Below are 13449 nucleotides of genomic sequence, written 5' to 3'. Positions count from 1 at the left end.
AAAATTCCTGGAAGAATAAATATTTCACCTAAAATTCAATGTGGTGGTTGGGTACAGATCCCTAAGACATACCAGAGAGGGTGTCTGGGATCACATTTATCAGACCATGTTCCTAGGAGTGCCCAGAACCTTTGGGTGACTGACACTGGTAGAGTTTGACATAGGCTTCACATCTTTCCACTGGAGTGTGTAGGCAGAGCTGAAGCCCACCAACCCCTTTGCACCATGTGGAAACAGTCTAAGAGACTGTTTAAATAACAAATAAAATAAATTTTAAAAAAATTATTTAAAAATAAATAAATTTCCTTCTTATTTCCTGTAATTATTTCCTGAATGAGTTTAAAACCAAACACGTCTACATATTGTACCTGCTTTCATAAAACAATGTTCTGCTCTGCCGCCAAGACTCAAAACCCTCATCTAATAATTCTTCAAAGAGAGTTCTGCCTGCAGAAAACCAGCAGGAAAAATGGTGCTATTTAACTAGTGGTGTGTTCTAGAGGAAGTATAGAGGGGTGACTAGTCCAGGGGGAACTTCCCTGGCCTCGAGGGCTCAGAAGAGCTTTAACTTCCCAGCAGTCTAACACTGCAGTCTGGGAAAGAGACAGATTCCACCATATCTTTGCCTTTTGTTTTTGTGGTAGTTTGTATGCTGGAAGTTGGCTATAATCAACTGGTCCTACTTTTGGGACTACAGACTAGAGGCTGAAAGTGATATAGCAGCTACTTCAAATGAAATCCATCCCTCAGCATAAATTATTACTCAGCACAGGCACTACAGCCGATGGTAGCAGAGTTATGAGTAGGGCCAAAGACTCAAATAAAGGGACTGTCCTAATTTCATCTTCAGTGTGGAATATCTGTTGTGATTCAGCTTTTTTTCCTGATTCTATAGATGACAAAGAAAATGAAGAAGTTGGAAAAAGATACTGCTACATGGAAATCCAGGTTTGAAAACTGTAACAGAGCGTTACTGGACATGATTGAAGAGGTGAGCAGTCTTTCCCATCTCAAGATGCATCCTTTTTCCCATGTAAAGCTTTAACGAGGAGGTGAGATAACCTGAAAGTCCCAGAAGTCAGAGAGAAATGTCTTCTTGAATCTAAGGGTCTTTCTTTCAAGCTACCTTGATAATTGAATGTTTTTAGAGAAAAGGACAATCCCAGCTGGTAGGGCTTTTAGATTGTGCAGGCATCCACAACATCCATGAGAAACTGAATTATGTTACTCTGAATTTTAAGTGCTCTAAAAATGGGTGATTCTTATTGCTCTCCCATAGAAGCAAATTGGCATTACTTCACTTCATGCTACTTTCTGCATAAGAGCATCCACTCAGGGAATTAATGTGTTCTAGCTAGTGAACTTTAAAATCATGCCTTTCATTAACTCCCTGTGTAGTCAAACTCTAAGAGTCAAAAGCAAGTACTGTGTCTCATCAGACTTTTAAATGTACTATCCCAGGGGCATTGCAAAGGAAGTTCATTCAAACATTGGAACTCATTCAAAGAAGATAAGAGGCTGCCTGAAGTTTCACCCCAAACATATGCTGAACTTGGACCAAATCTTTCTGGTCAGCTTTATAGCTCTGTACTATTGCTGTTTCTATTTTTATGGATTTCTCTAGCTCTTCTTTACTCACTGGGTGTAGAAAATGTTCCAGTTCAGGATGCTCTCACAGAACAGAATCTAGATAAACAAAAAATATAAAGCAGTTTGTTTTCCTCCAAATTCACGCCCACACCAACCAAAAGTCCAAGTAGGCTTTTGGTTGCTTATCCATATGGACATCCACTATGTTTTTCAGCAGGTATTCTGGCAAATATATTTGAGTAAAATTTATCTGAATATGTATCCAGAATTTTAACACACTGTAGTTACAGGGATGAATTTCCTCTTGAAGCTTTGGTCCAAAAGACCATAGTTATTGAAGAGCAGTTGGTGAAAGTCAGCCACCCAGCAGCATCCTCTGCTGCTGGCTGCTTAGATCTCAAGTAATTTCCTAATTGCCAGTTCCACTAATGAATTGCATGCACTCAAACTGAGCCTGTACCTTTGCCTGATGTCTTTGACTACAGAAAGCCATGAGGTCCAAGGAGTATGAGTGCTTCATGCTGAAAATCCAGAGACTAGAGAACCTTTGCCGTGCTCTGCAGGAAGAGAGGAATGAATTGTACAAAAAAATAAAGCAAGCACAGTTCCCAGAAGAGGTGAATGGAAATGGCATTTTAGAAGAAGAAGAAGACGAAGAAGATGATACTGAAATGACTCCTTCCTCCTCTGAGCAGGCAAGCATTGAGCTGCATGAGAGTGACAAGCGGATGCTGAAGCAGCTGGCTGAAGCTTTCAGGGTGTCCCACAAGGCAGAGGAGTCCCTCCCAAGCAACAGCAGCAATCCAGAGACCCGTGACACTCAAACAAGTAATGCTGTCCTGGTGCCAGAACCCCCCACTCCTCTCATTCCACATTCAGAGGCTGGGAATCACTGTGAGCAGCCAACACCCACTGAACACACTCCAGCACCCACTGAAAGTATGACAGCGCCCACTGAGAATGTGTCAAAGCCCACCAAAAGCACACCCTCACTTCCAGACAGGGCGCCAACAGCCACAGAAAGTGTGCCAGTGCCTCCTGAGAGTGTGCTTGTACCCACTGGGAATATGCCAATACCCACTGAAAGCATGCCAGCAAGCCCCGAAAATGTGCCAACACCCACACAAAACACACCCATTTCCCCTGGGAATACGCAAGTACCCATTCAGTACCCACCAAAAGCTGCAGAATGTGCCAATGACCCAGCAGACAGATCTGTCCAGGGTCAGTCTGCAGAGCAAACAGGGGACACAGACATGGAAGCAGTGGATTGAAGACAACCGTGTGTCCAGGCTTGTCTTCTGCAAACCAGAGCTCTGCTTTGTCCTCTAAATGGATATGTTTGGTTTTTTTAAGAAAAAAAAATTGGTTCCTAAAACACACTCATGTATGCAAATGAAATGCACTTCTCTTTGTTACCACTATCCAGTAATAATGGGTCTGCAAATTTTGTAGCCCTTCATCTCCTTGAAGTATAATATTTCCTTAATGACATGAAAATACAATGAAATCACAGGATCTTTTTTCCCAGGCATGATGAGTCATCTCATTCAGGAAAATAATTTTAGTGTTGCACTTCCATGTTTCAAAAACCATTGCAATTCTCATGCATATATTTAAAGACTCGTAATTAATTCTATTTATTTTGACATTGCATAAAAGATGGCCTACTTGGACAAACAGTGATTTTTATAAATGAGGTGGAAGGAGTCTATAATTATTAAGTAAAATAAATGTGGTCAGCCATATCCAAGAAGTGGTGCAACAACTAGAGGTGAATTTTTTGGGCAAGGAAATGGCCGCTCAGCACTGTGCCCCAAATACCCACAAGCTTTCAGCCTTACCTTCCATTGGTCTTTTCTTCTCAGTCTTCTGGAATGGAATTAGAGGGAAAGGGAAAAGTTTTTTTCTAGATTCACATAAAATAACTGAAAACAAGAGCAAATTGATGGCAGTTCCCAAGGTAGGGGTCGAAAGTCTCTTTCTACATCCAACAGAAAAATGCTACATTGTCATGCTATTTGAAATCACAAGGCTGGCAGTGGGGATCATGCTTGTTTCCAGCTCACAAATGAGGTGACAAGTTCAGAAGTTGGTTGTAGATCCCAGTTTCTAGGCAAGGAGCAGAAAGCAGAGTGGAAGGTACCAGGATGTATTCCAGAAGAACACAGAACAATCCTGTGATCATGCTTCTGGATGATGCTGTCCCTCCCAGTTACAGCCACATGAACCACAGCTTCCTCCTGGCACTGGTGCATGTGCTAATACTCCCAGAAGGATGAGGACACTCGCCTGTCACCCCATTCTGGAAGCAGAGCACAAGTCAATAAGCCAGAAGCAAAGAAGAACCAGGAAAGCAGGAATACCTCTCACAGACACCTCCAGGGACTGGCTACATTCTCATCCCCTTTCTTGTCTAACTGGCTCTTCCCATCTGCCTGCCAACAGCTATTGCTTAATAACGTCACCTTGTCAGAAACTGGTTATTCTGGTGCCAAGAACAGAGATAAAGAAGGAAGGAGGCAAGAGAGGGTACCTACCTGCACAGCTCTACAGTCTCAAGCAAGGAGAGTAAGCAGGCTTTTTGAAAGAAGGTTAAAACAATCCTCTGGACACATTCCTTGTTTCTCACCTCCTTCCTCTGAATTCCATCCTGGCCTTTCAGAGTCTGAGCTGGATAGCTTAAGAATTTGAAAAGGTCAATTAAACAAGACGTTTAGAGGTTGGAAAGGGAAATCTTACAATCAAGGAAACCCATGTTTATAGAGAAATCCCACAAAGACCCTGAAGACAAAGTGACTCATTCAAGCCAAAGTTGAAATACAGGTGAACCAAGAGGGAAGATGTCATCTTTGACACACTGTGGGAAACAGTGGCCACAGAGTCCTTCCAGCATGCCACCCTGCAAAAATGAATCTTTGAATCTTTGCTTACTGCCAACATGGTCTGTACCCTGGTTAAATATGTCTGTGAACTGCTTGGTCCAGCCTTTTCCAGGGCTAACTCTTGGAATATACAGAGCATGAACTCCAAGTGTGTTTGGATATAGCCTGTAGCTATTATGACAACAATTTTCAAATGTGAATGCCTTATGTTAGATAACAAGACCTACAGGATTTATCTCATGTCTTTAATCATGTGAAAGTAGATAATTTGAGTTTTAGTTATCTTAAGCTCCTTTTATTAGCAGTGGAGAAGAAAAAACATCTTTTGAGGACAAGTTATCCCATGATAAGACTGGCATCAAGTCAGAAGGAATTACTTTCTCTCTGAAGATGATCTTTCTCTTCAGATTCTAGAGCCAGCCCAAGATAACTAATTCAAATTTAATGCGCCTATTGTTAGGTATCTAAATTAGGCAACATGAATCCCATCAAATATTCTGATTCAAAGCCCTAAGTGAATGGCCATCTCTGAAAACCAAGCTAGTTATGTGCCTGTGAAAACATTAATCGTTAACAAATCTGTATCCTAAGATAAAAAGTTATTCTCACCTGATACACTTTTTTTTTTGGTTTCCATTGACTTAAGTTGGTAGAAATATAGTTTCCATTACAAGTTTTGTTTGTTAGTAGGGTGACTTTTAAAATTAATGCTATATACATACTTGTTAATGTTTTGGGCATTTTAATTTTTGTTTTATTATGTTGCCATTTTAGTAACCACCTGCATGATACCAACTTATTTTTCTTTAAATACACCCTTCTTTGTCTTCAAATAGCCTTCAGTTGTTGATGTTTTCTTTTACATTCAAATATTCGATGCAATAATAATGGCCTTGCAACTTTAGATTGGTTCCACTTTGCATAATCACTATGGTCACATCTTTAATTATGTAATTGATGTCTCATACCTTCCAACTTCAGCAAGCAGGGAGACAAGGATCCTGCAGATAAAAACTTCCTACATGGTTATGATTTATTCTTACAGCATCAATCCTCATGAATAAATACACAGCCTTCTGGGAAAATTACTCCCACACTATTCCACCTTCCTCATTTTTGCCCTTGAAATTCTAACACTGCACTCAGGTACTTGCAGCTCCTATTACTATGATTTTCTCTCACACACCTGTTGCTTCTCTTCTTTAATACCATGTACCAACTGCCTGTTATCCCAGCAGTTTCCTCCTCATTTTCAGTGTATGCACACATACAACACTGAAAGCACATGAGAGTGACCTCCATAGCTTTTAGTTTCAGGATTTGTCTTGACGTGTTTACAGGAGATGAGAATTGTAGGGAAAATTCTGGCTGATCCCAGGCTGCATAGAGCATTTAGAGTCAAACTATGGAGATGGTTTATGTGTAATCTCATGGCTTGTAGAGCTGTGGAAAGTTGGAGTACCCTCAGTAGAAGTGGATAATCTGTAAAATTTAACCAAGCACCTCTTCATCATCCACTGCTTCAGATTGGAAGATTAAATAACCATCACCATCACAGATTTCTGTGTGCTAACCTACATTCTCTCATTCTTCTTCAACATTGATTCCTGGCCTCCCTTGCTCTTTTTTTCCACTGGTATCCAGTAAAAAAATTGACAATGCATAGCATCCTTGTGAAAAGCCTTTGGGATGGCCATCTGCACAACAGCTCTGCTGCACTTCCCTCAGATGCCTCTGCTCTCAAGGCATAGAAACCCACATTTCTGTAGGTCTGAACACTCATTTTGAGGCAGTAAGTGAGACCTGCCACCCCAGTGTTCATTGTTATCATCATCATTCTACTAATCTGGCAGTCTCATCAGTCCTGGTGTGTTCTGTGGTTGCCTCCTTCAGTCTTGCTTTTTTTCCACACAATTATTCCCTTACCATCAGGCACAGATTTGGGGGTGAGGAGAGGTGATGATGGTAGCCATTTCTTCCTTATTAAGAAGCAATAGCTTTTTCTTTTTTTTTTTTTTTTAAATCAGCATTTGCTGAGATTCATTTGGTTTATGGAATTTCTGATTTCTCAGTTTAGGTGGTCCAGGTGCCCTATGGCTGACACCATAGAAAGCATAAAACGTAGAAAGCTGACACCAGAAAGCTTCAGCCTGCACACTGCCAGCTAGTTCAGGTTCTGAAAAACAAAGTTGCAAACTGAACACACAGTGTCACAGCCAATCCCACACAGAAAAGAACCTTAAGTCCCAAGGGTCGAGCGCTGCTAGTCATCATGCCATCTCTTCCCATGTGCTTCCCACCAGTTTCCAGAGAAATAAAAATAAAATGCCATCTCTGGCAGAAACATGAGTTACAGCTTGTCCCCCTGTGCCCCTATTCAAAGCATCACTTCCACTCAGATGCTGCACCCATTGCCCTCACCATTTTGCATTTGAATTGGGCCACTCAAACAATTCAGATTAAAAATACACCACCACAGTCACCAAGAGCTAATTTTAACTCAGGTCATTGCAGTGATCCCGTTGGGTTTTTGTTCTGATGCTATCTAGGGAAACATGACCTCAATTCTGGTCACCATAACTGCTAACTGAACTCCACCCATCCTTTGCTCATAAAGGAATCTGCACATTTGTATGTTAACTCTGGAGTATAATGCTGTTCTCAGAGTTAATGGAAACCTTTCCATTGACTATTTTAACAGGCATCTCCTGGACTGAATACAGTTTGGAAAGTTGTATTTTAAATCTCAGTCTGACCCCCAACACAAAAGACAGGGAAGACACAATATCCAACACACATCAATAATGACCAGCTGCAGCCTTTGGAGCTGTGTGTTACATCTTCTGCACACAAAGAAAGCTCTCTCGCTTCCATACAGACACCCTGGGATCTCACAGAGGAGAACAGGTCAAGTGCCAGCAGTAGGGTGATCACTCAAACTTCAAGGATCGCATTTCTGGTCCCAGCCACTGTGATAGAGGCTAATTGGCAAAATGATTCAGTAATGTGCATGTACTGAGTTTCCTTCTTTCCTCTCCTCTCCTCTCCTCTCCTCTCCTCTCCTCTCCTCTCCTCTCCTCTCCTCTCCTCTCCTCTCCTCTCCTCTCCTCTCCTCTCCCCTCCTCTCTCTCCTCTCCTCTCCTCTCCTCTCCTCTCCTCTCCTCTCCTCTCCTCTCCTCTCCTCTCCTCTCCTCTCCTCTCCTCTCCTCTCCTCTCCTCTCCTCTCCTCTCCTCTCCTCTCCTCTCCTCTCCTCTCCTCTCCTCTCCTCTCCTCTCCTCTCCTCTCCCCTCTCCCCTCCCCTCCCCTCCTCTCCCCTCCCCTCCCCTCCTTTTCTTTTTCTGCTTTTCTTCTCTTTTCTTCTCCTCTTATTACAAAATGTTATTAAGTCAAAGCTTATAGACCACAGCATCCCCAAACACAACACCACTTGTTACACTGGAGGCTGAAGATAATGTCAAAAAATGAGGCATTTTTTTCACAGAAAGGAGAAAACCAGTGAAGTCCATGTCATTTTTACTAGAAGCAGCCTCTTTTTTGTGTGTTGGTAATGCAGTATTACCTCCTGAAATCTAGGGTCACATTTGAATTACATCAACTGGAGATAGTTTTAAGACCATCTCTAGGCTGCCAGACCATTGCACAAAGCCACACCTTTAACTGGTGCAATTCTGCACAGCAACAGACTGTTCAGAAAAGTCTAGATGACAGAAATAGAGGCTTGACACAGGGCTGGAAACCATGAGAGATGTCTTAGCAGCAGATCTCTGTACCTGCCTTGGTCAACCCATTTATCTCAACTGTCATTTTCTGCCTCTTTTTTTCAATACATCCATAAGACTTTAGATGAAAATAAATGCAGTTTACAAGCATGGGTCACAACAGCATGGTACATTCAGCTGGCTCCTCAGAAAAGTGTCATGGTTTAGCCCCAGCTGGCAATTAAATGCCATGTAACCACCCCTTCACTACCCTCATCCCCACAGTGGGATGGAGAGGAAAATCAGAAAAGGTAAAACTTATGGACTGAGATAAAAACAGTTTAACAACTGAAATTGATTAAAGTACAATAAATAATAATAATAATAATAATAATAATAATAATAATAATAATAGTAGTAATGAAACAGGAGATACCAAAGAGTGAAAGAAGAAAAAACCCAAGAAAGATGAGTGATGCACAATTCAGTTGCTCAGCATCCCCTGACTGATGTCCAGCCTTTCCCTGAGCAGCAATCAGTAGCTCCTGGTCAACTCCCCACAATTCCTATACTGCACGTTTCACTCTGTAGTGTGAAATAACCCCTTGGACAGCTCGTGTCAGCTGTCCTGGCCATGTTCCCTCCTGGCTTCTTGTGCACCTGCTCGTTGGCAGAGCATGGAAAACTGAGAATTCCTCGACTTAGAATAAGAACTACAGAGCAAAAACTAAAGCATCAGTGTATTATCAACATTATTTTCATACTGAAATCAAAACACAGCACTGTACTAGCTACTAGGAAGAAAATTAACCCTACTCCAGACAAAGCTAGGACAAAAGTAGATTGAACTTCTCCTTCTGTATAAGATCACAGAGACCTTGTGTGTGCAGAACAGCAGCTGACAACCCACCCAAGACTTCCACATCTTTAGTTTATTATGTTTGCTGTAATCTATTTCTATGTCTGTTACACACATAACAATAAAGATTCTTAATGAAACGCTGCTTAAGCCACAGTTACTGGTGGATTGACACATCCACACTGACATCCTAATTATGTATTAATGCAACATATCGAATGATGTGGGTGTTTTGTTACAGACCTGCAGAGCTGTAAGATGTAAGACATTTTAGTGGTTAGCTTTGCAACACCACAGCTGCAGGGACACTGCTGCTCTGCTTGGTGCCCTTCTACTCCAGAGAGGACCTGGGTTTCTCGCTGCACCCTGGGGAATCCCACAGCTACCAGTGGATAGCAGGGGGAGACATAGAATGCAGACACCAGGTGGTGGTGCACCTGGAACTCCTGCAAATTTTGTATTATGATCTCTGCTCTTGGGACCCTGTGTCTCACACAAATGAATGATCTTTCTGCCTCATATTGCTGCTTGTAAAATGTGGGTATTGAATGTGGTTGTGAACTATTTTGAGTGCAAGTAACATTTACTGCTCAGTAAGGCTAATTGATTTCATCTAATTTAAGATGCCATTAAAAATTATAATCACATAAACTCTTCTATTGGTAGAGAACTTTAGAGATCACACCCCCTTCCTAAGGGAAGCAGGACCAATTTTGAAGCTATATCAGGTTGCTCAGGTCCTGTCAGTTTTCAGTATTTCCAAGGATAGAGACTGCATGTCTCTGAATACTTGTTCCCATATTTGATTTTTTTTCACTGTGAATATTTTTCTTTCTATCTAATCTTCCTTGGTGCAGCCCATGTCCTTGGCCTCCCTCCTTGCCATTATGCAGCACTGTCTTCTCTATAGCTTCCCATCATTAGTTTAAGATTCCCTCTGAGCCTTCTCCAGGCTGGACAAAACCAGCCCTTGAGAGGACATGGGAAATTCTCATTTTGTTACAAGAGAACCCACGTACATGTTTAACTGCAGCAGTGCATTCTCTGCCTGTTCACACTGCTGCTACTCAAGTAAAGCAAACAACACTCCCCATTCACCCACCAGTCTTCCCAGTACCTCACCATGAACTCCATCACAGTGGAAACCCTCCTATATTTCCAGCATGGCAGCTCAGGTGATCATTTTCTAACCCAACCTGCTGAAAATGCCTCAGGCAGCTTTAGATTGTTATGAAAATACTTGAGCAAACCAAATAATTTTGAATTGGCTTTGCTCAGGGGATGACTTTGTAGGCAGCTGTGCCAGATGAGCGGAGAAAAAACTGTTGGCCAGTAGGTGGGTTCATCCAGGTCCATTTGGAATGCAAAATCCTCATCCCTCTGCAGCTGCAGCTCCCACAGCAACAGCTACTTGAGCACCAATTCCCATAGGCTCAAGTTCCTGTGCTTGATACAGTTTTTCTCCTGAGGTTTTATCAAAACTTTGAGTCCTCAGCAGAGCAGTAACTGTTAACAATAACATTTACACAGGTGTAGGAACTTTCCACACATAGTGTTCCTGCTTGCCAAGCAAAATGTTACAAGGATTAAGAAGAAAAATGCAGCAGCAAAAGAACTTGGTTAAAGCATACCCACATGTGCTATGTTCAAACAGAGAATGCAAAACAAGCAAGAGTCTTTTCTAATCTTTAAAGGTTAAGAAGCTTAAGTCAGTCTTGTAAAGACATTTTGTCTTGTCACGCCAGCCTATTACTGAGAAGCCACTCTAGACTAGAGTAGAACAGCAGAGAGAACAGTTCAGTTGGAAGGGACCTACAATGATCATCTGCTCTAACTGCCTGACCACTTCAGGGATGACCAAAAATTGAAGCTCTTTGTTGGCACTGTCCAAATGCCTCTTAATCACTGACAATCTGCACCATCAAGCCTGTTCCAGTATTTGACCACCCTCGTGCTAAATAAAATCTTTTCTAATGCCCAGTCTGAACTCCCTTTGTTGCATCTTTGAACCATTCCCATGTGTCCTTTCACTGGATTCCAGTGAGAAGATATCAGCACCTCCCTCTTCAAGTCAGCTCAGCTGCCTCAGGCAGCTACAATGAGCAACAAGGTCAAAATTCAGCCTCTTTTTCTCCAAACTAGACAAGCCCAAAGTCCTCCTCCACTCCTCACAGGACATGCCATCCAGCCCTTCCACCAGCTTTGTTGCCCTCTTCTGGATGCACTCAAAGACCTTCACATCCTTCTTAAATTCTGGGCCCCAGAACTGCTCGCAGTGCTCAGGATGAGGTTGGTGACGCCGTGTCTGATGCACCCCAGCACAGTTTGCCCTGTCTGGGCACACACTGCTGACCCACACTGAGCTGCTTCCCACCAACACCTCCAGAGCCCCCTCGACACAGCTGCTCTCCAGACTCTCCTCTCCCAATTTATACTTGTACCTGATGTCACTCTGTCCCAGGTACAGAATCCAGCATTTGGACTTGTTGAATTTCATCCCATAAATCATTGCCCAGTACCCCAATCCATCTTCTGATAGATCCCTCTGCAAGGCCTCTCCTCCCTCCTGAGTCATCAACACCTCCCAGTTGAGTACTATCAGCAAACCTGCCAACAGGGCATTCAATTGCTGCATCCAGACCATTTTAAGTACATTAAACAGAAATATAGCCCACAGGGCATCTCCCAGAGGTTCTCCAACCACCAAAGTCTGAACAATATATGTGTGATAACCCTTTTGAAGTCTGTTGGATATGTATTTTTATTTTGTAAACTGCTGAAACAACTTAGCTAACAGTCATGGCTGATGAACTACGTAACTCCAAGGGCTTGCAAGGCATCAGCTTGGTCCCAAAAGACAGGGCCAAGTCAGTATGATGGTCTTACATGATCTGTGCCCTAGCACTACTGACTCCAGGACTCAAAAAAGCTCATCTGAAATATCATCCCCTGTGCCACTGCAGTGTGCACCTGCAGCAGTCAGAGGGAGCAACAGTACTGCAGAGGAAAGTCAGACTTATTTTGGGTAACACTTACTTGGATATATCCTTACTGCCACACTACAGGTTTCCAAAGTGCAATACTGACATTTCTGGGTCCTATACATTTTTAAATGTACATGGTCAAACCAGTGTAAGTTTCCACACCCACGTTTATCGTGCCTTGGCATCCATCAAAATAATCAGAAGAAAATTAGAGTTCACAGTTACACAGTATTTTTTCTGAAGATTATACACACCTAGTTTAAAACTTGGCTTACTCTCTCTGGCTTACCTCACAAAATTACATTTCCACTACTCGGCAGCTGAACACAAAGGGAAGAGAGGATTCAGCTGATTCTGAACTGGAAAGTCCAGCTGCTTTATGTGTAGGTGTGTGTTTGTGCAAAGGTGGCAGCTGAGACGTCATGGGACAACAGGGTAGCCTTGCTCTCAACCCAGGAGCAGAGCAGGGCTGGGCCCCCCAGCGCTCCTCTCCTGCCAGTGCATTTCCATCAGAGGCCAGACATGAAGCACATCAAAATCTACACAAATAGCAGAACTCCAGTAAGGCCATGACAACACTGCAGAGGAAAGCGCCAGCATGCAGGCACCATCCTCAGCAAAAGCTGACTGCAACCCACAAACTCCACTCCCACAGTGTCCTTGCACTGGGCTGTGACCACTGCTATGGGTGGTAACTCCCACCAGCTCTAGTGACCTCCATGATAAGACAGAGACCAGAGGAAGCCCTTTGTATTTGACAATGGTTTCTCACCAGCTAAACTTAGTGAATAAACTAAATGAGTCATCAAACAGCTTGAGTGAAGCTCTCAGTCTTCACCAAAGTGCTAATTCCACCTCTCCCCCAGTCTGTTGAGTCAGAACATTTCTCCCTCTAGCCCTGCTCTGCTGTACACAATCCAGAGAGGAACTGCAATGTTAATTCTCCCATCACCTCTTTCATGCCTTCAGCCAAAAGTCCTTACCTTACCATATGAGTCAGATTTCTGATTCTTTTCTTCCTGTGAAAAGGATTTAGCAGATAAACCCTCATTAATATTATAATTCTTATTAAGAATTCCTTGCTAATGAGAGATCTGCCAAACACATGACTAGACTAATTTGTACAGTGCTTGTTCTCAGCAATAGCTGTACTCTGAAGTTCTGATGTCCATCAACTATCCAAAGCACTAGTACAAATCTTCTGGCATAAACAGGCACAACCCCATTTCCACAGACTTCAGGAGACAGAGGACAACTACACTGCCAAAATCCTGTCTTGGCTTCCTGGATCTGCTGCAAGCTACTCATTTCTCACTTTTCCCAGCCACAAAGAGGCAGCTCCCAAAACCCACTTCTATTAGCATCTTCCCACAGAGGAGAAACATGGGTGGGCAATCCTGCTCCACCTGCTGCGGAGCTGGGCCACCCCCTC

General features: G+C 42.8%; 1 protein-coding gene across 1 annotated transcript in view; it reads left to right on the top strand.

The window, feature by feature from the left end:
* TXLNB (taxilin beta) overlaps positions 1–5312 on the top strand; it is a 34778-nt gene extending 29466 nt beyond the window's left edge. The window contains exons 9-10 of the mRNA XM_005518449.3: positions 896–991; positions 2076–5312. Of these exons, the coding sequence (XP_005518506.2) occupies positions 896–991; positions 2076–2864 (885 nt within the window). The 3' untranslated portion in view covers positions 2865–5312. The remainder of the gene's footprint in view (positions 1–895; positions 992–2075) is intronic.
* Positions 5313–13449: the final 8137 nt, after the last annotated feature.

The sequence above is a fragment of the Pseudopodoces humilis genome, chromosome 3 (genome assembly GCF_049639895.1).
Source record: "Pseudopodoces humilis isolate 2021_Gansu_Grassland_sample_001 chromosome 3, ASM4963989v1, whole genome shotgun sequence".
Lineage (NCBI taxonomy): Eukaryota > Metazoa > Chordata > Aves > Passeriformes > Paridae > Pseudopodoces > Pseudopodoces humilis.
The sequence above is the reverse complement of the archived record's forward strand: the minus strand, read 5'-3'. Positions and strand labels throughout refer to the sequence as shown.